This window comes from Schistocerca gregaria, chromosome 2 (genome assembly GCF_023897955.1).
Source record: "Schistocerca gregaria isolate iqSchGreg1 chromosome 2, iqSchGreg1.2, whole genome shotgun sequence".
Classification (NCBI taxonomy): domain Eukaryota; kingdom Metazoa; phylum Arthropoda; class Insecta; order Orthoptera; family Acrididae; genus Schistocerca; species Schistocerca gregaria.
In genome coordinates, this window is record NC_064921.1 from 385,827,499 (window position 1) to 385,851,598 (window position 24,100).

The 24,100-nt window shown below is 42.8% G+C and overlaps 1 protein-coding gene across 1 annotated transcript in view; it reads left to right on the top strand.

The window, feature by feature from the left end:
• Nucleotides 1–24,100, top strand: part of LOC126336163 (RIB43A-like with coiled-coils protein 2) — a 152,827-nt gene that overhangs the window by 50,726 nt on the left and 78,001 nt on the right. The window contains exon 3 of the mRNA XM_049999655.1: nt 12,480–12,640. Coding sequence (XP_049855612.1) covers nt 12,480–12,640 — 161 coding nt within the window. The remainder of the gene's footprint in view (nt 1–12,479; nt 12,641–24,100) is intronic.

The window sequence follows — 24,100 nt, forward strand, 5'->3', positions numbered from 1 at the left end:
GCCAGTAATAGGTAAAAATACCTCTGCTTTATCTCGTAAAATATCCTCTAATTCTCTTTTACTGTGTTCCGAAATACCTTGAACTTCTTGTAATTTTTCTTCGATTTCTTTATGGACTTCTAACATGAGTTGAGGCGATTCCCCCTTTTGTGCATACCATTCTAATTCTTCATCCTCTTTATCTCGCATCATTCTTAATTGTTTGTTTATAACTGGCATCTCTTCTAATTTTAGCTTTTGCTCAAAGAGAAGTGTGACATTCCCGAATGTTACGCTACCTTTCCCCATATCTATTATCGCTCGTCTCTCATTTAAAAAATCTGCACCTATAATCAAATCTACATTTAGTTTAGGTATAATCACGAAGTTGGCTTCGATCTTTTGACCTTGGCACGAAAGAGTTAACCTAGTTTGTCTCGTAACTTCCGCAGCATTGTTTCTAATAGGACCTCTTACTTTAATCTTACGTGTTTTCAGAACTGGTAATTCCTCATTGGCATTACACTGCATGAATAAATTTTCTGAGATCGCAGTCAGTTCACTTCCGCTATCAATTACAATATTGACTGGGATATTCTTTACCATGCCCTTCACAACTGGTTGAATTTGAAAGGGTTGGTTCTGTTCTTCTTCTTCTTGCATCAACGAATCCTCCACTGAATCATACATGAGTCTTTTTTGGAATTTCCCTTGTGAATTCGAACTTTCTGTAGGATAATCTTCGACTGCTACTTCTCTCTCTTTTATTTCCTCTTCTCTATTTCTTCCTCCATTTACGCTTTCTTCTACATCGCCTACTTTTTCCTCATCCTCGTCTATCTTCTCTTTCTCCGTCGCTACTTCCACATAATCGCATCTAAATGCTCTAATTATCGCTTCATAACTTCCTTCATTATATACGTTGGGTTGTGTGCTCACTTGTAACTTATTTTCAACTTCTGTCGACTGAACATTATCCTCACTGAATTCGCTTTCCCTGGTTTCCATCTCAAATAGCTCTGCAATACCCATTACTTCGTCCTTTCGTCCTACATTCGTTGTGCATGCCTCTGGTAATTCATCTTCCTCGTCAGTATTCTCCCAATTAATTTCGTCCCAACACGATATTCTTATTTTCCTGTCTTCGTTCTCATCTGGTCCCTGCGGATTTGTTTCTTCCTTCTTCTCTTCTCGTGATATGATTTTTACTTCTCTGTTCAAGGTGCTGCAATTGTCCTGGGTCGGTGCGTCATTCTCTTTGGCATGGGCGCTTAGCTGTCAAATCGAACTTTTATTGGGATTTGGTGGTCTTACCTCCACGTCTTCTATATGTATTCGCTTTCCTTGTTCAGCTTGTTGATAGTGGTTTCTTTGTTGATAATTTGTCGGTCTATTGGTTCTCCAGTACCCGTTCCGGTTGTCGTTTTTCCCTCCGTAATAGTTGTTGCCGTTCCTGGGTGACTTATGGTTATTGCCATATTCTCTTCTAAATCTATAACCGGTTCTTTGTTGAAATCTATTGTCGTTTCTTGGTGCGAAGTTATCACGTGGTTCGTAATTATTGTTTCTTCGTACTGTGTCTTGTGGATTCCACCGCTTTTTGCTTTCGTTTTCACGTGCGTTTCGTCTTTTTCTTGCGTCATCTTCCGAAAATATGAACTCTAGTTCCCTTAGAATACCTTTAAATGCTTCGACGTCATTGCCTCCGCGACCTACTAATGATTGCTGGTATTTCAATGGTAGCTTCATCGCGCATAATTTAATCAACTCTCCGTCACTGTATGGTACATCTAAGAATTGATTTTTGTTTGCCATTGCTTCGAAAAATTTCACGGGACTTTTCCCTCCTGAATTTTCAAAATATGGGTTCTGTAATAATCCGTACTTCACTCTGTTCTGTGCTTCGCTGGAACAATATCGTGAGAGAAACTTCACTCTGAAATCTTCGTACGATCGGCATGTCGCTGCAACATTCTGCATGGTTTCTGCGACTGTTCCTGACATGTGTGCACATATAAAGTCTAATTTGTGTGCTAGCGTCCAGTGTTCTGGTAATCCTACTCGGAATTGATCAATAAAAGTTCGAGGATGTAATGAGTTTCCTCCTCGAAAGTGTTGAAATTTTCTGACTGTGAGGAAATGATCTTTGTCGTACTTCGTCATAGTTCCATATGAAATTCGCGATTCTTCGCCACTTTTGTTTCTGATCATTTCTCTCGTCGTTCTTTCCGGTTGTGGTAAATCCATTGTATATTGTCCACTGTAACTTTCGCGTACCCACGGTGCAGGCTGTCTGATTTCACATATGCTACTTTCCGCTTGTGATTGGAATCGCAAATGCGTAATATCTTCGTTAATTGCTTGTTTTTCCGGTGCTGTTACAGATACGGACGTGGTTGCAGACTCTGTGCTTGTTCGATCCTGTTCACTACGCTCTTCAATGGTTTGCAACAATTCTGCTCGCAATTTCTGAAATTGTCGCTTCGTTTGCGCTTCTATTTTGACTATGCGATTATCATATCTTTTCAGCGCTGCTTTTGTGATACGTTTGTGTAACACACTGTTTTCAACAATTTCACGCGCTGTACCTGCTGCTTGTCTAGTAATTACGTTTGTCTGTTTCTTTAGTTTCTTGACTTCTGCCTGGGTGTTGTTACGTAATGTTTTGATCTCGTCCTGAATGTCATTACGCAATGTTTGTACGTCCGCTTGTACCTTGTCAATGTCTGTTCTCAATTGATTGTGACCTGTTATTAAGTGTTCTATCACTTCTCGAGATTCTTTTGCCTCGTCTTCAATACGACTTAGGTGTAACTGAATTTTTTTGTTTTGTTCTTTAATCTCATGTATTTGTCTCGTGGTTTCTGCATTCTGAATTTGAATTTGGTTCGCTATGTCTTTATTTTGCCTTGTCATGGTTTCCGTAATTTGTTGTAATAATTCTGCCAGATTGGTGGGTCCTATTGCGTTTTGTTCCGACGTCCTACGCTCTGTGTTTTGGCCCAAGTGTTGGTTCGCAACCGATTGCATTGAACTCTGCTGTGACGCGTTTCTGCTCACATTCCTTGTACTCTGTGGTGAGGGAGCTCTGATTACATGTACCATGGGTTCTACGTATTCAAGACGCAAGTTAGAATCCTCATCGACTGTCTCTCTACTTTCCTGCTCTGTCGTATGCTGACCTAGGTTTTCTGTGCCTTGGCGTACATTATCCTCGTTATGGTGCGTTATATGTCCTATTTCCCGCGATACTGCATCTTCTGTTGTACTGTACTCTATTCTCTGTCCATTTTCATTCTGGGTCTCTACCTCAATTCGGTCAAGGTCTCGATCTGCCATTGCTAATCTTTCCGAATCCCTTATTTTCTGTTTCAAAAGCAATTCATGCGCCCTACTTCGCGTCAAAATGCGCTCATAAGATCTCACACGTTTCAACTTTTTTGTTCACACGACTTGACACTACCAAGACTGACAATCCATTCACTTACTTGTTGGGTCAGAACCAACTTGTCAACGATGTATTCGCCACCTGTGCGCTTGCATTGGAGAGAAAACTTAATTCTAACAATTTTCAAAATTCATAACTTAATTATGCTATTGCCTCTGGAATAATGTCTCACTGTTTCTTGAATACTTTCTTACTATCTATCACTGCAGCTACTGTTTTTGACTATGTACAACTTTAAGAAAAAAAATTTTTTTTACTACGATTTTTTTTTTTTTTTTTTTTTTTTAAGCTGGATATTTTTCTGACCTAGTTAGGCATGTGGTCGACCTTCAGTCATGGTATTTTACCATCCTGGCAGGGTCGCCATTTTTTAAACATTCATGGTGGTGTCTGTTTGTACTATATCCTGTCTCCCTACCACTTTCGCGCAACGACGCTCTGAGCGTGTTTTTTAGGGAATTAACTAGTTTGAACCTGGGACCTGTTGCTGGTAAGGAGACGCCAGACCACACATGACATGTAGAATTCAGAAGAGTTCAGTGAGACTAGCGATGATATAACCAAATACTAAATGATCACAGCGTCAGCTCCACTGCACTCCCTGTAAAAGAATCTTAATTCTAACTAAATATAGTGGAAAGGGTTCAAAGCTTTCCTATTTTTAGTTAGCTGGTAAAATAACGTCGAAAAAGCAGTTAAGTTTACCATTGGAAATTTATTCTAATCACAAAACATCGTTTATAAATTGCGCTATTGATAAAAGGAAATGTTTTAATACAGGATGGTAAAAACCAACAGCGTTCAACAAAAATGTGAACGAATATTCCCTAAATGGGTTTCCAAGTTCTACAATCGATCGAAGGATGACCTATGCCTTATCACATCTATAATCTAGGTTTAAATTGAGTTTCACAAAAGAGAAAACCATCAAAATGGTCTACAGTGACCCTCAATTATCTTTAATTACTTATCTAACCTGTCGTAAATTACAGTGGCTGATGTGGCTTCTCAATAACTATAAAATAGAAAAATCATCGCGTTTCAGATCTTTACTTCAAGTGGCAAATGTGAACACCATGAGTTTTAATTAACGATCGACACTAGTATTACGCAAAAAGGTGGTGTAACAGATGAGACTTCTGCAGTTCTGAGTGAAGCCTTATGCGCTCAAAAATGCGGCATCGCGTGCGTTCATTACCTTGTCGGTGTTTAAGCAGCGTCAGGGCGGCAGCGGCCGGCGCAGCAGCCATCCAGCTCGCTGTCTCGGAACCAACTCTCCTCTAACTTCTCCTTACTACAATTTACCGAAGTTAGTTTAAAAAAAACTATCTGGCTATGTTTTCATCTGACCAATCAGGGTCTCAATGTTAACCTTAAGCTCCGCCTACAAAAATTCTGTCTATCCAATAAGAAACGTTATACTTTTCGTGGTGGGGCAATGTTTTTAAAGTTTGCAACGTAACAGAGACGCTAAAAAGTCTCACGCTAAAACCTGCAGCTAGTGTGGTCCTTTTAGCGTTATCGTGAGATCTATACTGCTCTTCTGGAGGGCTCTATCTTTTAACATGGGCTGGGGAGTGATCCTAATGTAACAGACACGCGAAAAAGTGTCACGCTAAAACTTGCGGGTGGTAGTGGCCCTTTTCGTGTTATCGTAAGATCTATACTGCTTTTCTGGAGGGCTCTAGCTTTTAACATGGGCTGGGGGTTGTCCTTGACATACCTGAGACGCGAAAAAGCCTGACGCTAAAACGTGCGGGTTGTATAGTTGTACAGGTAGGCTCGTGGCGTGGGTGCCCAGCCCCTCTCTTTCCTAGCTTAACACGGTTCTGCTCTCGGCTTCTGTCCTCGTTTCTCCCCTCGGAACTGCGTCTGCCTCACGGTGGGGAGGTACGACATGCATTTAGGCATTCTTGTGTTAGTCTGTGGTATTCCATTTGTTCACTTGTTACTCGTATTACTTTGGTTAATTTAATGTCACGATTTATTCGGAGCTATGTGACATACTACTGGATTTGCTTATCATGTCAGGGTTTTCATGTAAGGTGTTGGATTTGCCTGACACCTTACAATTTCAAAGGGAGTATTACAGCCAACATTGCCAAAAACTTCCTCTAAACATACAAATGCATATGACTGCCTTTTTTCAATCTATTTTTGGGGCAGAATTCTCTTGCGTGTTCCCACATTTCTCTGGAAAACCAACCGGTCTTCTCCGACATCGGCCTGCACAGTCTTATCAGTTTTCGGTAAAGATTTCTTGCCAGCATTTTGCAACCAAGGCTTATTAATCTGACAGATAGATAATAATCACACCTTTCAGCATCTTCTTTCTTTTGAACTGCGATTATTACAGTATTTTGATGCCTGAGCATATTTCTCCTGTCTCACATATCTTGTATATAAGATGGAATAGTCTTTGCAGTCGTTATAATGGAATTTCGCCTACTCTAGGGGTGTTGTTTCGACTTAAGTCCTTCAGTCTTTTTTTTTTTTAATGCTTCTCGAGGTATTCTGTTTTGCAGCTCGTCCACTTCTATTTACTCTTACTTTCAATAGTACTGTATTCATGTTTCGATTTATTGTATAGACCTTGCTTGTGTGTATTCCTTGCATCTTTCAGCTTTCCCTTCTTTGCGTAGTACTGGCTTGCCATTTGAACCCACAACATTCATACAGTTGCTTTTCATTTCTTCGAAGATTTCTTTTATTTTCCTACAGGCGACATCTGTTTTTCCCATAAAAATGCACGCTTCTAAAGCTTTGGATTTATCCTATAGCCATTCCTGCTTTATCACTTTGCACTTCCTGCACATCCTGTTTTTATGCGTCTGTATCCCCTTCCGCGTGCTTCATATTCACCATTATTATATTTTCTCCTTCTATCAGTTAAATTCAATATCTTCTGTGATATACACGAATTTCCACTAGATCTTGTCTTTTGCCTATTTGATTCCCTTTTGTCTTCATTATTTCATCCCAGCAAGCCACCCATTCGTCTTCTGCTGTCTTCTCTTTCACCCCCTTCCCCCAGTCCACATTCCCAGGGCCGGCCTGTGTGACCGAGCGGTTCTAGGAACTACAGTCTGGAAACGCGCGACCGCTACGGTCGCAGGTTCGAATCCTGCGTCGGGCATGGATGTGTGTGATGTACTTAGGTTAGTTAGGTTTAAGTAGTTCTAAGTTGTAGGGGACTGATTACCTCAGAAGTTAAGTCCCGTAGTGCTCACAGCCATTTGAACCAACCCATGGTAGTTTTCCTTCTCTTCCTTTTTCTTTCTGCCGACTTCCAGCCCCCCATCACAATGAAATTTTTTTGTCTCTTAACTATCTGAATAAATTATTTTATGTAATGATACATTCTTTCGTATCTACATCATCTACAGTGCTAGTTGCCATACAGGTTTCTATTACTGTGGTGGGTGTTGGATTCGTGTCTGTCTTGGCTTACGATAATGCGTCCACCAAGTTATTCACAGTATTTTACCCGTATTCCGGTTTCCTAATTCATTATTAAACCTACATTACCCGTACTTGATTTTGTGTTGATAACTCTGTACTCACCTGATCAGATAGCATTTTCAGTCTGCCACTGCATTTTGCTTTTTCCCACTATGTTTATCTTCAGCCTATTCACTTCTGTTTTCAAAGTCTCTATCCACGTGCCCGATTGAGGGAACTGACATTCCATGCCCCAACCCCTTAAAATGCAATTGATTTTTTTTTCTGATGACAACATCTTCCTGGGTAGTACCTGCCCAAAGATACAAATTGTACAGTCATTTATCGAGTTTACGTCCAGTGCTTTAGCTTCATAAATGTAGCACATCCTATAAAATAACTGACCTCGTAACAGTAACCAACATCACCTTGTTGTGTCGGTACGGCGAACTGGCGAAAGCAAGAGAAAAGTACACGTGTTATATTTACTAGAATATGCAGTCCTAGCGTATGACTTAATGACGGTGGTATGATGGATAAAATATTCCGGAGGTAAAATAGTCTTCCATTTGCATAATACTGAGTGCCTTGCGGTGTAGTGGTTATTTATATGTAGCGCAAATGTTGTCGTTTCGACTAATGAATGTATGTAAACTCTACTCTGGCCGTTTACTGCTGTGTGTACACTAGTAAAGCAAGTAGAGTTCCACGTTGCGGTCCTAGATAGTGCAACTGGGCGCGCCACTTAGGTCGTCGGGCCATCAGGTGCAGCAGGGGCTGGTGGGGGGCACACCGCTCTCTCGGCCGTTGTCGGGTTTCTTGTTCCCAGAGCCGTTACTGATCGGTCGAGTAGTTCCTCCGCTGGCCTCACGAGGCACAGTGCTCCTCGTTCCGTTCCTCCCACCGAGGAAAAAAATCCCTGCCAGTACGGGAAATTTAAGCCGGATCCCCCACGTAGCAGTCATCTCCGCTGACCACACACCATCGTAAGCGGACTGCTCGGATGCTACTACTACCTTAAAAAAAATTACCAGTCTACAGGTTTGTCTCCCTTGAGATGGAAAAAGGCGAGAAATGTTAATGCCACTGGTTAAAATCTCTCTGAATCATGAAAATTTACTGTCGATTGTCCTTGTGACCTAGATAATCAACAATAATACTTATTACATTCCGATGAATGTACTGAAGGTCTGATTATTGAAAGACATTTCCAGGGGCAGATGTCGACTCTGACCACTATCTATTGGTTATAAACTGTAGATTAAAACTGAAGAAACTGAAAAAACGTGGAAATTCAAGGAGATGGGACCTGGATAAACTGACAGAACCAGAGGTTGTACAGAGTTTCAGGGAGAGCATAAGGGAAAAATTGACAGGAATGGGGGAAATAAATACAGTAGAAGAAGAATGGGTAGCTTCGAGGGATGAAGTAGTGAAGTCAGCAGAGGATCAAGTAGGTAAAAAGACGAGGGCTAGTAGAAATCCTTGGGTAACAGAAGAAATATTGAATTTAATTGATGAAAGGAGAAAATATAAAAATGCAGTAAATGAAGCAGGCAAAAAGGAATACAGACGTCTCAAAAATGAGATCGACAGGAAGTGCAAAATGGCTAAGCAGGGATGCCTAGAGGACAAATGCAAGGATGTAGAGCCTTATATCACTAGGGCTATGATAGATACTGCGTACAGGAAAATTAAAGAGACCTTTGGAAAAAAAAGAACCACTTGTATGAATATCAAGAGCTCAGATGGAAACCCAGTTCTAAGCAAAGAAGGGAAAGCAGAAAGGTGGAAGGAGTATATAGAGGATCTATACAAGGGCAATGTACTTGATGACAATATTATGGAAATGGAAGAGGGTGTAGATGAAGATGAAATGGGAGATACAATACTGTGTGAAGAGTTTTACAGAGCACTGAAAGACCTGAGTCGAAACAAGGCCCCAGGAGTAGACAACATTCCATTAGAACTACTGACGGCCTTGGGAGAGCCAGTCCTGACAAAACTCTACCATCTGGTGAGCAAGATGTATGAGACAGGCGCAATACCTTCGGACTTCAAGAAGAATATGATAATTCCAATCCCAAAGAAAGCAGGTGTTGACAGATGTGAAAATTATCGAACTATCAGTTTAATAAGTCACGGATGCAAAATATTAACGCGAATTCTTTACAGACGAATGGAAAAACTAGTAGAAGCCGACCTTGGGGAAGATCAGTTTGGATTCCGTAGAAATATTGGAACACGGGACGCAATACTGCCCCTACGACTTATCTTATAACTAGATTAAGGAAAGGCAAACCTACGTTTCTAGGATTTGTAGACTCAGAGAAAACTTTTGACAATGTTGACTGGAATACTCTCTTTCAAATTCTGAAGGAGGCAGGGGTAAAATACAGGGAGCGAAAGGCTATTTACAATTTGTACAGAAACCAGATGACAGTTATAATAGCCGAGGGGTATGAAAGGAAGCAGTAGTTGGGAAGGGAGTGAGACAGGGTTGTAGCCTATCCCCGATGTTATTCAATCTGTATATTGAGCAAGCAGTGAAGGAAATAAAAGAAAATTCGGAGTAGGTATTAAAATCCATGGAGAAGAAATAAAAACTTTGAGGTTCGCCGATAACATTGTAATTCTGTCAAAGAAAGCAAACGACTTGGAAGAGCAGTTGAACGGAATGGACAGCGTCTTGAAAGGGGGGTATAAGATGAACATCAACGAAAGCAAAACGAGGATAATGGAATGTAGTCGAATTAACTCAGGTGATGCCGAGGGAATTAGATCAGGAAATGAGACACTTAAAGTAGTAAAGGAGTTTTGTTATTTGGGGAGCAAAATAACTTATGATGGTCGAAGTAGAGAGGATATAAAATGTAGACTGGCAATGGCAAGGAAAGCGTTTCTGAAGAAGAGAAATTTTTAACATCGAGTATAGATTTAAGTGTCAGGAAGTCATTTCTGAAAGTATTTGTATGGAGCGTAGCCATGTATGGAAGTGAAACATGGACGATAACTAGTTTGGACAAGAAGAAAATAGAAGCTTTCGAAATGTGGTGCTACAGAAGAATGCTGAAGATTAGATGGGTAGATCACTTAACTAATGAGGAGGTATTGAATAGGATTGGGGAGAAGAGAAGTTTGTGGCACAACTTAACTAGAAGAAGATTTCGGTTGGTAGGAGATGTTCTGAGGCATCAAGGGATCATCAATTTAGCATTGGAGGGCAGCGTGGAGGGTAAAAATCGTAGAGGGAGACCAAGAGATAAATACACTTAGCAGATTCAGAAGGATGTAGGTTGCAGTTGATACTGCTCCCAGAACCTAGCACAGGATAGAGTAGCATGGAGAGCTGCATCAAACCAGTCTCAGGACTGAAGACCACAACAACAACAACAACAACAACAACATCTCGGCAAACTATTTCAATCGCAAATATAACACTTCTTAATTTTTGTACGATTTATTATTTAAATATTAGGTCTACAAATTTGCTTCAGCCGTTTTGTAAAATACGGCAGTAGCGGCAAGTGGCGATCGGGTGGTTGGTCATAGGCGTAATACAGTAAGCTTAGCCATCTGTAAACATAATGCCATAAAAATATTAGTGGATTTCCGATTGGTTCAAATGGCTCTGAGCACTATGGGACTTAACTGCTGAGCTCGTCAGTCCTCTGGAACTTAGAACTACTAAACCTAACTAACCTAAGGACATCACACACATCCATGCCCAAGGCAGGATTCGAACCTGCGACCGTAGCAGTTGCTTGGTTCCAGACAGTAGCGCTAGAACCGCTCTCGGCCACCCCGGCCGGCATTTTTGATTGCATCATAAGGTTATTCCCGATTAAGTACGTCAACTTACATAGCCATTTCTTGCCATTTGCGTGAAGTTTTAATTTTCTGCTTGAACATGGAGAAATCTGCGGCTGTGGCTCTTAAAATGCAGAGTAAGACCAATGGCGAGGGAACTATTAGTGGAAGAACGTGCAGAGGTTGTTTTCAACGCCTTAAGAACGGTGATTTTGATGTCTAAGACCGGCTTGGCGGTAGAACACAGAACGTTTTCGTAGCTAGTGAAACAGACGAAGACAGTCACAGGATATCATTATCGAAAGCAATTTATGCGTTCGAGCCCAGCAGTGAAACACAAACTGCCACAATACAGTGATAGACACGTATAGGTAATTTTGCAGCGGGTCGGTGCTCGACCCTGCGTCGCAAAACCCGTCAAAATACACATGGAAACGTTCAAATGAGAAGTCCTATCCCTCCCGCCGTAATCTCCATACGTTGCCCTTACTGACTTCCACCTTTTCCGATCAGTGGCATAAGGTGTGGCTGACCAGCACTTCAGATCATACGAACAAGTGCAAAATTCAATCAATTCTTGGATCCCCGAAAAGGACGCCCAGTTCTTCCATCACGGGATTCGTATGCTATCCGAAAGATGGGAGAATGCAGTGGCCAGCGATGGACAATACTATGAATCATAATTTGTTTTTCACAATAAAGCCCCGAACTTCGAGAAAAAACGGCGGAAGCAAACCTGGAGATCTAGTACATTTTCGGCTCATGAAAGAAAGTGGTTTAAACCTTCATCAAGACGCAACTGAGAATAAACTTCTTAATGAATATTTCAGAAAATATGCAAAACTTCGTTACTAATTTTTGTGTTCAAAACCACTTCCACTTGGCTTATTAAACACCAAAGAGTAGAGACCAGTGCCTCGTATTAAGGCTTCGGGTAATACAGTACATGTCGCGCCCAGAACAAGAGCCGGCCGCAGTGGACGAGCGGTTCTAGGCGATTCAGTCTGGAACCGAGCGACCGATACGGTCGCAGGTTCGAATCCTGCCTCGGGCATGGATGTGTGTGATGTCCTTAGGTTAGTTAGGTTTAAGTTGTTCTAAGTTCTAGGGGACTGATGACCTCAGATGTTAAGTCCCATAGTGCTCAGATCCATTTGAACCTTTTGAATGATAACAAGAAATGAGTACAGTGTTGACAACATCCAGCTCAACTTCTAATGTTCATTTTCTTTTATTATATTAATGACCGCCGCAGGGGATTTTGTGCAGTCTCTGGCTTCTTCCTGCAGGTGTCAGAGCTCTGTTCATCTTCGCGACATCCGTTCAGCAGAGGAAAACAAAACAAAAAACACCGGTACACTTGGTAGTTTTAAACAATTATTACTATGAAAAATCTTTAACATCAACATACAAAAAAATGGCTCTGAGCACTATGGGACTTAACTTCTGCGGTCACGAGTCCACTAGAACTCAGAAGTACTTTAACCTAACTAACCTAAGGACATTACACAGACCCATGCCCGAGGCAGGATTCGAACCAGCGACCGTAGCGGTCGCGCGGTTCCAGACTGTAGCGCCTAGAACCCCTTTGCCACACCGGCCGGCTTCAACATACATTGTACTAAATGTTTTACTGTACTGTTCATCGTGTAGGTGGTCAATTCTTCAGTGGTACAGCACGATAATCTGTATCACTATGCACTGCGCATGTTAAAGGAGTTAAATACACCGTGCTCCATAAAATCAAACGGAAAAGACACTGCGAGACAGTAAGTGATCGATGCTTTGGTGGATGTGGCAGGAGCGGCGCAGGCTGAGCGAGGAGATCAACAAGTTCCGCGCCGAGCAGCAGCGGCCCGAGACGCGCCGCGAGTTCGACCTTTACGACCCGGAGGCGCTGAAGAAGGCGCGCCTGCCCTGCCAGGACGACGCCGAGCCCTGCGGACTCGCCTGCGCCCAGAGGTCGGTCCCTCAAAGTACGCTAATGGTTAGCGTTTCAGCGCAAACGCACAAAGCAGGTAGGAGCTGCGCAATCTGCTTTCCCCATTTAACACGTTGTTGTTGTAGTGGTCGTCAGTCCTGAGACTGGTTTGATGATCACAAGGTCATTGTAGCTAGGCTCAATACCATTTCTTCCAAATCCATCAGAAACAAACGCAAAATAATTTTATTTAAAAAAGCGGATAAAGTGCCACTAGAAGCCTTCCTAAAAGACAATTTCCATTCCTTCCGAACTGACTATGCGAATGTAGACGAGATGTGGCTCAAATTCAAAGATATAGTAGCAACAGCAATTGAGATATTCATACCTCATAAATTGGTAAGAGATGGAACGGATCCCCCGTGATACACAAAAAAGGTCCGAACGCTGTTGCAGAGGCAACGGAAAAAGCATGCGAAGTTCAGAAGAACGCGAAATCCTGAAGATGGGCTAAAATTTACAGACGCGCGAAATTTGGCACGTACTTCGATGCGAGATGCCTTTAATAGGTTCCACAACGAAACATTGTCTCGAAATTTGGTAGAAAATCCGAAGAAATTCTGGTCGTATGTAAAGTACACAAGCGGCAAGACGCAGTCAATACCTTCGCTGCGCAGTGCCGATGGTACTGTTATCGACGACTGCGCCGCTAAAGCGGAGTTATTGAACGCAGTTTTCCGAAATTCCTTCACCAGGGAAGACGAATGGAATATTCCAGAATTTGAAACACGAACATCTGCTAGCATGAGTTTCTTAGAAGTAGATACCTTAGGGGTTGCGAAGCAACTCAAATCGCTTGATACGGGCAAGTCTTCAGGTCCAGATTGTATACCGATTAGGTTCCTTTCAGATTACGCTGATACTATAGCTCCCTACTTAGCACTCATATACAACCGCTCGCTCACCGATAGATCTGTACCTACAGATTGGAAAATTGCGCAGGTCGCACCAGTGTTCAAGAAGGGTAGTAGGAGTAATCCATTTAACTACAGACCTATATCATTGACGTCGGTTTGCAGTAGGGTTTTGGAGCATATACTGTATTCAAACATTATGAATCACCTCGAAAGGAACGATCTATTGACACGTAATCAGCATGGCTTCAGAAAACATCGCTCTTGTGCAACGCAGCTAGCTCTTTATTCGCACGAAGTAATGGCCGCTATCGACAGGGGATCTCAAGTTGATTCCGTATTTCTAGATTTCCGAAAAGCTTTTGACACCGTTCCTCACAAGCGACTTCTAATCAAGCTGCGGAGCTATGGGGTATCGTCTCAGTTGTGCGACTGGATTCGTGATTTCCTGTCAGGAAGGTCGCAGTTCGTAGTAATAGACGGCAAATCATCGAGTAAAACTGAAGTGATATCAGGTGTTCCCCAGGGAAGCGTCCTGGGACCTCTACTGTTCCTGATCTATATAAATGACCTGGGTGACAATCTGAGCAGTTCTCTTAGGTTGTTCGCAGATGATGCTGTAATTTACCGTCTAGTAAGGTCATCCGAAGACCAGTATCAGCTGCAAAGCGATTTAGAAAAGATTGCTGTATGGTGTGTCAGGTGGCAGTTGACGCTAAATAACGAAAAGTGTGAGATGATCCACATGAGTTCCAAAAGAAATCCGTTGGAATTCGATTACTCGATAAATAGTACAATTCTCAAGGCTGTCAATTCAACTAAGTACCTGGGTGTTAAAATTACAAACAACTTCAGTTGGAAGGACCACATAGATAATATTGTCGGGAAGGCGAGCCAAAGGTTGCGTTTCATTGGCAGGACACTTAGAAGATGCAACAAGTCCACTAAAGAGACAGCTTACACTACACTCGTTCGTCCTCTGTTAGAATATTGCTGCGCGGTGTGGGATCCTTACCAGGTGGGATTGACGGAGGACATCGAGAGGGTGCAAAGAAGGGCAGCTCGTTTTGTATTATCGCGTTATAGGGGAGAGAGTGTGGCAGATATGATACACGAGTTGGGATGGAAGTCATTACAGCATAGACGTTTTTCGTCGCGGCGAGACCTTTTTACGAAATTTCACTCACCAACTTTCTCTTCCGAATGCGAAAATATTTTGTTGAGCCCAACCTACATAGGTAGGAATGATCATCAAAATAAAATAAGAGAAATCAGATCTCGAACAGAAAGGTTTAGGTGTTCGTTTTTCCCGCTCGCTGTTCGGGAGTGGAATAGTAGAGAGATAGTATGATTGTGGTTCGATGAACCCTCTGCCAAGCACTTAAATGTGAATTGCAGAGTAGTCATGTAGATGTAGATGCAGCTCTCCATGCTACTCTATCCTGTGCAAGCTTCTTCATCTACCAGTACTAACTGCAACCTACATCCTTCTGAATCTGCTTAGTGTATTCATCTCTTGGTCTCCCTCTACGATTTTTACCCTCCACGCTGCCCTCCAGTACTAAATTTGTGATCCCTTGATCCCTCAGAACATGTCCTACCAACCGGTCCCTTCTTCCAGTCAAGTTGTGCCACAAACTCCTCTTTTCCCCAATTATATCCAATACCTCCTCATTAGTTATGTGATCTACCCATCTAATATTCAGCATTCTTCTGTAGCACCACATTTGGAAAGATTCTATTCTCTTCTTGTCCAAACTATTTATCGTCCATGTTTCACTTCCATACATGGCTACACTCCATACAAATACTTTCAGAAATAACTTCCTGACACTTAAATCTATACTCGATGTTAAGAAATTTCTCTTCTTCAGAAACGCTTTCCTTGCCATTGCCAGTTTACATTTTATATCCTCTCTACTTCGACCATCATCAGTTATTTTGCTCCCCAAATAGAAAAAACTCCTTTACTACTTTAAGTGTCTCATTTCCTAATCTAATTCCCTCAGCATCAGCCGACTTAATTCGACTACATTCCATTATCCTCGTTTTGCTTTTGTTGAAGTTCATCTTATATACTTCTTTCAAGACGCTACCCATTCCATTCAACTGCTCTTCCAAGTCCTTTGCTGTCTCAGACAGAATTACAATGTCATCGGCGAACCTCAAAGTTTTTATTTCTTCTCCATGGACTTTAATACCTACTCCGAATTTTTCTTTTGTTTCCTTTACCTTGCTCAATACGCAGATTGAATAACATCGGGGAGAGGCTACAACCCTGTCTCACTCGCTTCCCTTAACACATTAAAAATGGAAACGAATACCAAACTTGGTAGCATGAATGTATTGGGTACATGATTTCCATGAGTCACAGTGCTACCGCCCAGTCCCAAATATGGCCACCAGGTACCGTGATCAGTCATCTTGATTCATAGTCCCACACACGTGACCAGTCGCAGTGCACTTGTTGAAGTGTCAACATCAGCTTGGACAGATTGAGCAGACCATTATAGGTTAAAAACTGTTATCAAAACAAGAGCAATGCTTTTGCTGCACTTCGAGAATATCGCCGGCTGAAATGACTTTACGGAAGGGTCCTCTTTCTCCAGCTGCTGTGCGGAGCGTGATGAAGAAGTTCGAAGCGACTGGAGAACTGGGCGTCGCTCCGGGAAGAGGCCGACGCCCGGTTGCACTTGATGAAATCGCTGTTGCTGTGGCAGACAACGCTGCGCGCAATTTACCGATAGTCAGGCAGTGCGCGTGCTGTAATCACGACAGTTGAACATCCTGCGGTCCACTACACGGAAAGTGCTTCGAAGCATTCTCAAATAAGAAACTTCCTGCCAGATTAAAACTGTGTACCGGAGGGAAACTCGAACTCGGCTCCTTTGCCTTTCACGGGCAAGTGATCTACCATCTGAGCCACCCAAGCACAACTCACGCCCCGTCCTCACAGCTTTACTTCTGCCAGTACCTCGTCTCCGACCTTCCAAACTTTACGGGGCGTGAGTCGTGCTTGGGTAGCGCAGATGGTAGAGCACTTGCCCCTGAAAGGCCAAGGTCCCGAGTTCTAGTCTCGGTCCGGCGCACAGTTTTAATCTACCAGGAAGTTTCATATCAGCGCACACTCCGCTGCAGAGTGAAAATCTAATTTTGGCATTCTCAAATAGTATCTGTACAAGATTCATATCGTACAGCACCTTGCACCACAGGACCCACAACGACGTGTTGACTTCGCTCTCCTCTTTCTCGCAAGGATTCAAGTTGACGAGGGCTGGTCCTGGACTATCCTATGGACAGACGAAGCTCATTTTTCTCTGATGGGTGATTGTGGCGGTCTTCACCTCCAGCCACTGTGCATGAAGTTCCTCTGTGTGGTGGGCGTGCCACCGCCAGCTGTAGCTTCACGGCTACGTTCATCATTGGCCCATTCTTTTTTGAACAGGTTGGCGCACAAGGACCGAAGCTGTGCATTGTCACTGGCCAGCGCTATTGCGATATGATTCGCCAGCATCTCATACCCATCCTCCAGGTGAGAGGTGCATTGAACTCAACGGTTTTCATGCAAGATTGGGCCCCACCGCACATCGGTCGTGGAGTTCACCTGCTTCTATGAAACACATTTTGAAACGGTCGGAATTATCGACCGATCGTTTCCAAATGCTTGGCCGACACGATCATCTGACTCAGTCTTTGTGATTTCTGGTTGAGGTTCTACCAGAAGGACAGGTTTTACCAGGGGAACATTCACACATGTGCTGATCCGAAGCTCAACATATCAAGAGAGACAGCCAGCATACCTACGGACATGCTACGTTCTGCTGTGCAGAATGGAATCCTGGGTTTTGATACCCTTCTGCACACTAATGGGCGCCATATTGAGCCCTTCTGTAGCAGTAATGGTACTGGTAGGTAACGGTATTATGTACCGTAGCAGCACATTAAAAGTGTTCAGTTGAACTGATTCTGCATTATTTCTCTTCTCTCCTTTACATTAATGCTACCAGGTTTTTTACTCGTACGGTAATTAGTTACCATGTTATAACTTGTGAAATAGGGAAAGTTTAATTATAACCACCCGGTAGATAGAATTTTCAGTGTCAGAAACAAAAGACTGTTCGTAACACTGCTTTTTCCAGGCGGGAAGGAGCGCCTGGTCCCCGGCGCGAATTCGCCCAGCGGATTTGTGTCGAGGTCTGGTGAACCGGCCAGTCTGTGGATTGTTTTTAGGCGGTTTTTCATCTGCCTCGGTGAATGCGGGCTGGTTTCCCCTATTGCGCCTCAGTTACACTATGTCGACGAATGCTGCGCAAACAAGTTCCCCACATACGCGCTCACCATCATTACTCTACCACGCAAACATAGTTGTTACTGTCGTCTGGTGTGAGACGTTCCCTGGGGGGAGGGAGGGGGTCCACCGGGGGCAGAACCGCACAATAACCCTGGGTTCGGTGTGGGGCAGCGGAGGGATGAAGTGGACTGCGGCAGTCGTCGTGGGGTTGTGGACCACTGCGGCTGCGGCTGGGACGGAGCCTCTCCGTCGTTTCTAGGTCCCCCGTTAACATACAGTACAATACCAATGCCTTACGCACCGTTTGTTGAGCCTTCCAGAAGCCCCCAAGAGATGTGCTACCGCAGGAGCCACGCCCTAAGACCATCCCTACACGGAAATAACCCGCATTTCAAGGTGCAGTCCAAGGCTAGTTGCTATCTTTTTGAAAAACGTCACTTGATATTTACAGTTATAAAAATGTTGACTGTCATTATTGGCTCTGAGCACTATAGGACTTAACAGCTGTGGTCATCAGTCCCCTAGAACAAACCTAACTAACCTAAGGACATCACACACATCCATGCCCGAGGCAGGATTCGAACCTGCGACCGTAGCAGTCGCGCGGTTCCGGACTGCGCCCCTAGTACCGCGAGACCACCGCGGCCGGCCGACTGTCATTATTCAAAAACATGTGGTACATATCTTAAATGTTTCCTGGTTGTTTAAATTCTATAATACATTACTGAAAATTTAATATGTTATTAAAAGATGTATTTTACTACAAGTGGCGATCAAAGAGTTTCCGTTCGAAGCCGTACAGTCCAGAATCGCTTTGCCAACCAGGCAAACTCGCCGTGACTACTGAGGCAATCGTCCCCAGGTTGAATATACCAGTTTGGTAGAACAGCGTGTCCTGCTGCGTGACGAAGTCTGTATCTGCCTGCTGCGCGCCCTCATTCGACAGGAATCGTCGACCCTTGAATGCCCTTTTTAAGGGGCTGAAGGCATGTAATTGCGTGGGGAGAGATCAGCGCTAAAGGGCGGAGGTTCGCGTGTCTCTCACTTGAGTTGGTATAACTTCTGCGTCGCGTAATTTACGATGTGGGGACGTGCGTTATCATGAAGAAGCAGGACTCCTTGGCGCACCATTCCACAACGGTTGTTTCTGACAAACATGCTGTCCCATACACATTCTTCATTCTCTGACCTTTATTCTACCGGTGTTTGTTCTTCGGCAGCTAAGGAAAGAATAACAGCGCGTTGGTCCTGTTTGGTCACATTTAGTAGCAACTTCGTCATAGTTCATGTTTCCACATTTATTGCACCCACGTCGCAAAGACACGAATGGCTAACTAATACTTTGCCTACATGTCCGTGCTACATACACGCATCTGTATGCGCTACGTTGCATATACGCTGCAACAACGTCCTCAGACATAAACTATTTCATCGCCTCTTATATATCTTACGGGGCCGCTCCGTCTCAGAGCGTTTAACTGAGGGCTACTCATGCATAGCCACATACATACATACACAAATACTCATACACGTATTTCTATAAAATTTCAGTTGTTCCTCCTCGAGCGTCCAAATTCGTGCTGTCATTCTTATAGATTGCTTAATGAATCCTGCCAGCCCACTGCGTGAAAACTCAGTATCACACAGAAAATGCACACACACAGTCTACAAGCCGTCCACAGAAGGTCGAATGACGAATGTCGTGACATCACGTGTCATTGGCATGTTAGCGCGTGTGGTGTGTATTGGCACCTCGTGCCGAGATCTAACCTAAAGTTCACTTAAAATGGCATTAATTCGAATCCACACTAATTATGCATATTTCCAAATCCACAACTCCTGTGTATACAGGTGAGTCACTTAACTATTGCCACCAAGAATAACTCAGAAAGTATGATAGGAACTGAAAAGTTTGTGAGACAAAAGTTTCAGGGGACAGTAGGGGCCATAATACGACGGTTTTCTGTTGCGAGGTGGGTCGCGTCAGGGATATGAAGGTCAACTTTGTTTTTTAAATGGGATGCTATAGTTTGGTGCTTATTTTCTGATAGCGGCTATCGAGACGAATCCAATGATGTGTAACATTAAGGTTTTTGAAGGTCAACGAAGGTCACAAAGGTGGAATGAACGTCCATTTACAGAAGGTGTTCGAAGTGATGACCATTGGTATCAATGCAGTGCTGCAATCTTCTTATCATGGACTGAGTGGTATTCCTTATCACTTCGGCACTTGTCGAAGCACATGCTCTGACATTTCTCTTTCGTATATCGTGCAAAAAGTAAATATTCGCCGAATAAGGCGTATCCATCTAACGTGGCATTGACATGTAAACACCGTTCGACGGTTTCGCAATACAACACTAATAGGAACGGTAAGACTAGTACCGTCGAATCAAGCAAATGTGTATGATGTACTCCTTCGAAGAACAAGTCTATATGCTCCTCATTTACGGAAAATTCCACGAAACTCAGTGAGAGCTACAGACTTATACGCTGAAAGATATCCTCAATGTACTCACCGTGTATGGTAAACTGAGAAGAACTGCATCTTTAACGCAACAGAAACATATCCGGCAAAGGAATATTACTAACGAGGAAACGGAAATTGGTACTCTTGCCGCTGTGGTTCGAGATCCTTGTGTTAGTTCGTATCAAATCGCAAGGGAATATGGCTTGAGCCAGAGTAATGTTGTTCATGGTCTGCATCACCATAAGTATCATCCTTACCATACCAGTCTCCACCAAGAATTAACTGGAACAGATTGTTTGCGTCGCAGTGAATTCTGCCGATTGGCTCAATTTCAGACTCAGCAGGATGACACATTTATTAATTTGATTTTATTTACTAACGAGTCTACATTCACAAATCATGGAAATGTTAATTTGCATAACATGCATCATTATTGGGCAACTGAAAATCCATGTTGTCTGCTGCAAGTTGCACACCAAAAAACCGTGGTCAGTGAATGTATGGTGTGGGATTTTGGAGGACAGTATTATAGGCCCCTATTTCATCGAAGGAAATCTTAATGGTACGAAGTACACCACATTCCTGCAAGAAACATTAGGTCTGCTATTGGAAGAAATACCTTTAGGGACAAGGAACAGAATGTGGTATCAACACGATGGGTGTCTGGAAATTTTTTGCTGATGGCTAGAAATGAGATGCAGATACAATTCCCAAATCGTTGTATTGGACGCGGAGGAGATGTGTCGTGGCGGGCTCGTTCGCCAGACTTGACACTTTTGGATTTTTTCTTGGAGTGGATTCGTAAAAGACATTGTTTATAAAGACGTTCCAACTACACCTGAAGATATGCGAGAGAGAACTGTCAGTGAATGTGTTTCGGTAAGTGCCGATGTGATAAGGAATTTGAACACCTTCTCTAAATGGACGTTCATTCCACCTTTCTGACCGTCGTTGACCTTCAAAGACCCAACTGTTACACGTCATTGGAATCATCTCGATAGCTGCTATCAGAAAATAAGTATCAAAATATAGCATCCCATTTAAAAAAACAAAGTTTCATTCATATCCCTGACGCTACCCCACCTAGCAACAAAAAACCAACGTTATATTATGGGCCCCGTTGTCTCATATAACTTTTTCCCACAAACGTTTCAGCTCCTACCATACTTTCGGAGTTATTCTTGGTGGCAATAGTTAGCGACTCACCTGTATACTTATCTTCTAGTCTTTTGTTGTCCAGAGACGCGCTCACACAACCTCGTAAGTTTATTGAGGTGTTTTTTTAATATATAAATAACTAACAGAAACTTCGAATAATGTTTGTTTAGTATTGTTCTGTTTCTGACAAAACAAGCGGTGTATCATTTGAGAGGTACAGAGGCGAGCGAGTGAGCCTGGACTTACCCCAGTTGACTGCCACTAGTGCCACGTCACCATAATGCGCCTGTGCGCAGCATACAAACTATTGACCCAAAATCTAAGGATGAAATTAAAAATTAAAGTAGCTTTTCCAAACGTCGTCAACAAATGCTTCAGTATATTGATGTTTAAACTGTTAAATCTCAGAGTGATCAGATGAATATGACTCCCTAAATATATCGTTTAAAATTAAAAACAAGTGGCGCTAAGTAATAAAGCTAGAAAGCCACAAATTATTCAGAATGTTCAAATGTATGTCAAAATCAACTGTTACAGCCGGCCGGAGTGGCCGTGCGGTTCTAGGCGCTACAGTCTGGAGCCGAGCGACCGCTCCGGTCGCAGGTTCGAATCCTGCCCCGGGCATGGATGTGTGTGATGTCCTTAGGTTAGTTATGTTTAATTAGTTCTAAGTTCTAGGCGACTGATGACCTCAGAAGTTAAGTCGCATAGTGCTCAGAGCCATTTGAACCAACTGTTACAAGTCTCAACTTGATTGGAACTATAATTTGGCCAAAATCGGTGTTTTACAAAAAACTGAAGGCGCTAAATATTAGATTTAAAAAGATGAAATGGGTATAAAAGGTCAGTTTGGTACAAAAACCTTAACAATGTGGCCCCATTAAGCTACTTCTAATAGTTTCCGGGTAATTCACTGAAAACAAAATTTGGTACAAAAACGTCCTTATTTGTAATAGATTAAGTATCATTTATATTAATGAAAGAAAGCTCTTATTACACCACCTGATAAACCCTATTAAATAATAAAGCTATAACAAGCTTCAAGACCTTGATGTAAATAACAGTCAGTTTAGGGTCTGTAAAAGTTGTGGTTCAGAAGTCATGTTCTATTGTCGGTTCCGTTCTAAAAATTCTAGCTGCAAAGTTTAAATGTAGTCGAGCTAAAACTTTTTCTGTAATTAAAGCCAACTTAGCTCCTTTCGTATAAAAGTTACGAAGATCGTAAATTGTTTCATAACAGAGTTATTAAATAGTATATTTGCGAGAACCTCCCCATGAACCATGGACCTTGCCGTTGGTGGGGAGGCTTGCGTGCCTCAGCGATACAGATAGCCGTACCATAGGTGCAACCACAACGGAGGGTTATCTGTTGAGAGGCCAGACAAACGTGTGGTTCCTGAAGAGGGGCAGCAGCCTTTTCGGTAGTTGCAAGGGCAACAGTCTGGATGATTGACTGATCTGGCCTTGTAACATTAACCAAAACGGCCTTGCTGTTTGTGGTACTGCGAACGGCTGAAAGCAAGGAGAAACTACGGCCGTAATTTTTCCCAAGGGCATGCAGCTTTACTGTATGATTAAATGATGCTGGCGTCCTCTTGGTTAAAATACTCCGGAGGTAAACTAGTCCCCCATTCGGATCTCCGGGCGGGGACTACTCAAGAGGATGTCGTTATCAGGAGAAAGAAAACTGGCGTTCTACGGATTGGAGCGTGGAATGTCAGATCCCTTGGAAGTTCGGTGGCAGGAGGAACAAGACTTTTGGTCAGGTGAATACAGGGTTATAAACACAAAATCAAATACGGGCAATGCAGGAGTCGGTTTAATAATGAATAGGAAAATAGGAATGCGGGTAAGCTACTACAAACAGCATAGTGAACGCATTATTGTGACCAAGATAGATAAGAAGCCCACACCTACTACAGTAGTACAAGTTTATATGCCAACTAGCTCTGCAGATGACGAAGAAATTGAAGAAATGTATGATGAAATAAAAGAAATTATTCAGATAGTGAAGGGAGACGAAAATTTAATAGTCATGGGTGACTGAAATTCGAGTGTAGGAAAAGGGAGAGAAGGAAACATAGTAGGTGAATATGAATTGGGGCTAAGAAATGAAAGAGGATGCCGCCTGGTAGAATTTTGCACAGAGCACAACTTAATCATAGCTAACACTTGGTTTAAGAATCATGAAAGAAGGTTGTATACATGGAAGAACCCTGGAGATACTAAAAGGTATCAGATAGATTATATAATGGTAAGACGGAGATTTAGGAACCAGGTTTTAAATTGTAAGACATTTACACGGGCAGATGTGGACTCTGACCACAATCTATTGGTTATGACCTGTAGATTAAAACTGAAGAAACTGCAAAAATGAGGGAAATTAATAAGATGGGACCTGGATAAACTGAAAGAACCAGAGGTTGTACTGAGTTTCAGGGAGAAGGGAAAGCAGAAAGGTGGAAGGAGTATATAGAGGGCCTGTACAAGGGCGATGCACTTGAGGACAATATTATGGAAATGGAAGAAGATGTAGATGAAGATGAAATGGGAGATATGATATTGTGTAAAGAGTTTGACAGAGCACTGAAAGACCTGAGTTGAAACAAGGCCCCCGGAGTAGACAACATTCCATTGGAACTACTGACAGCCTTGGGAGAACCAGTCC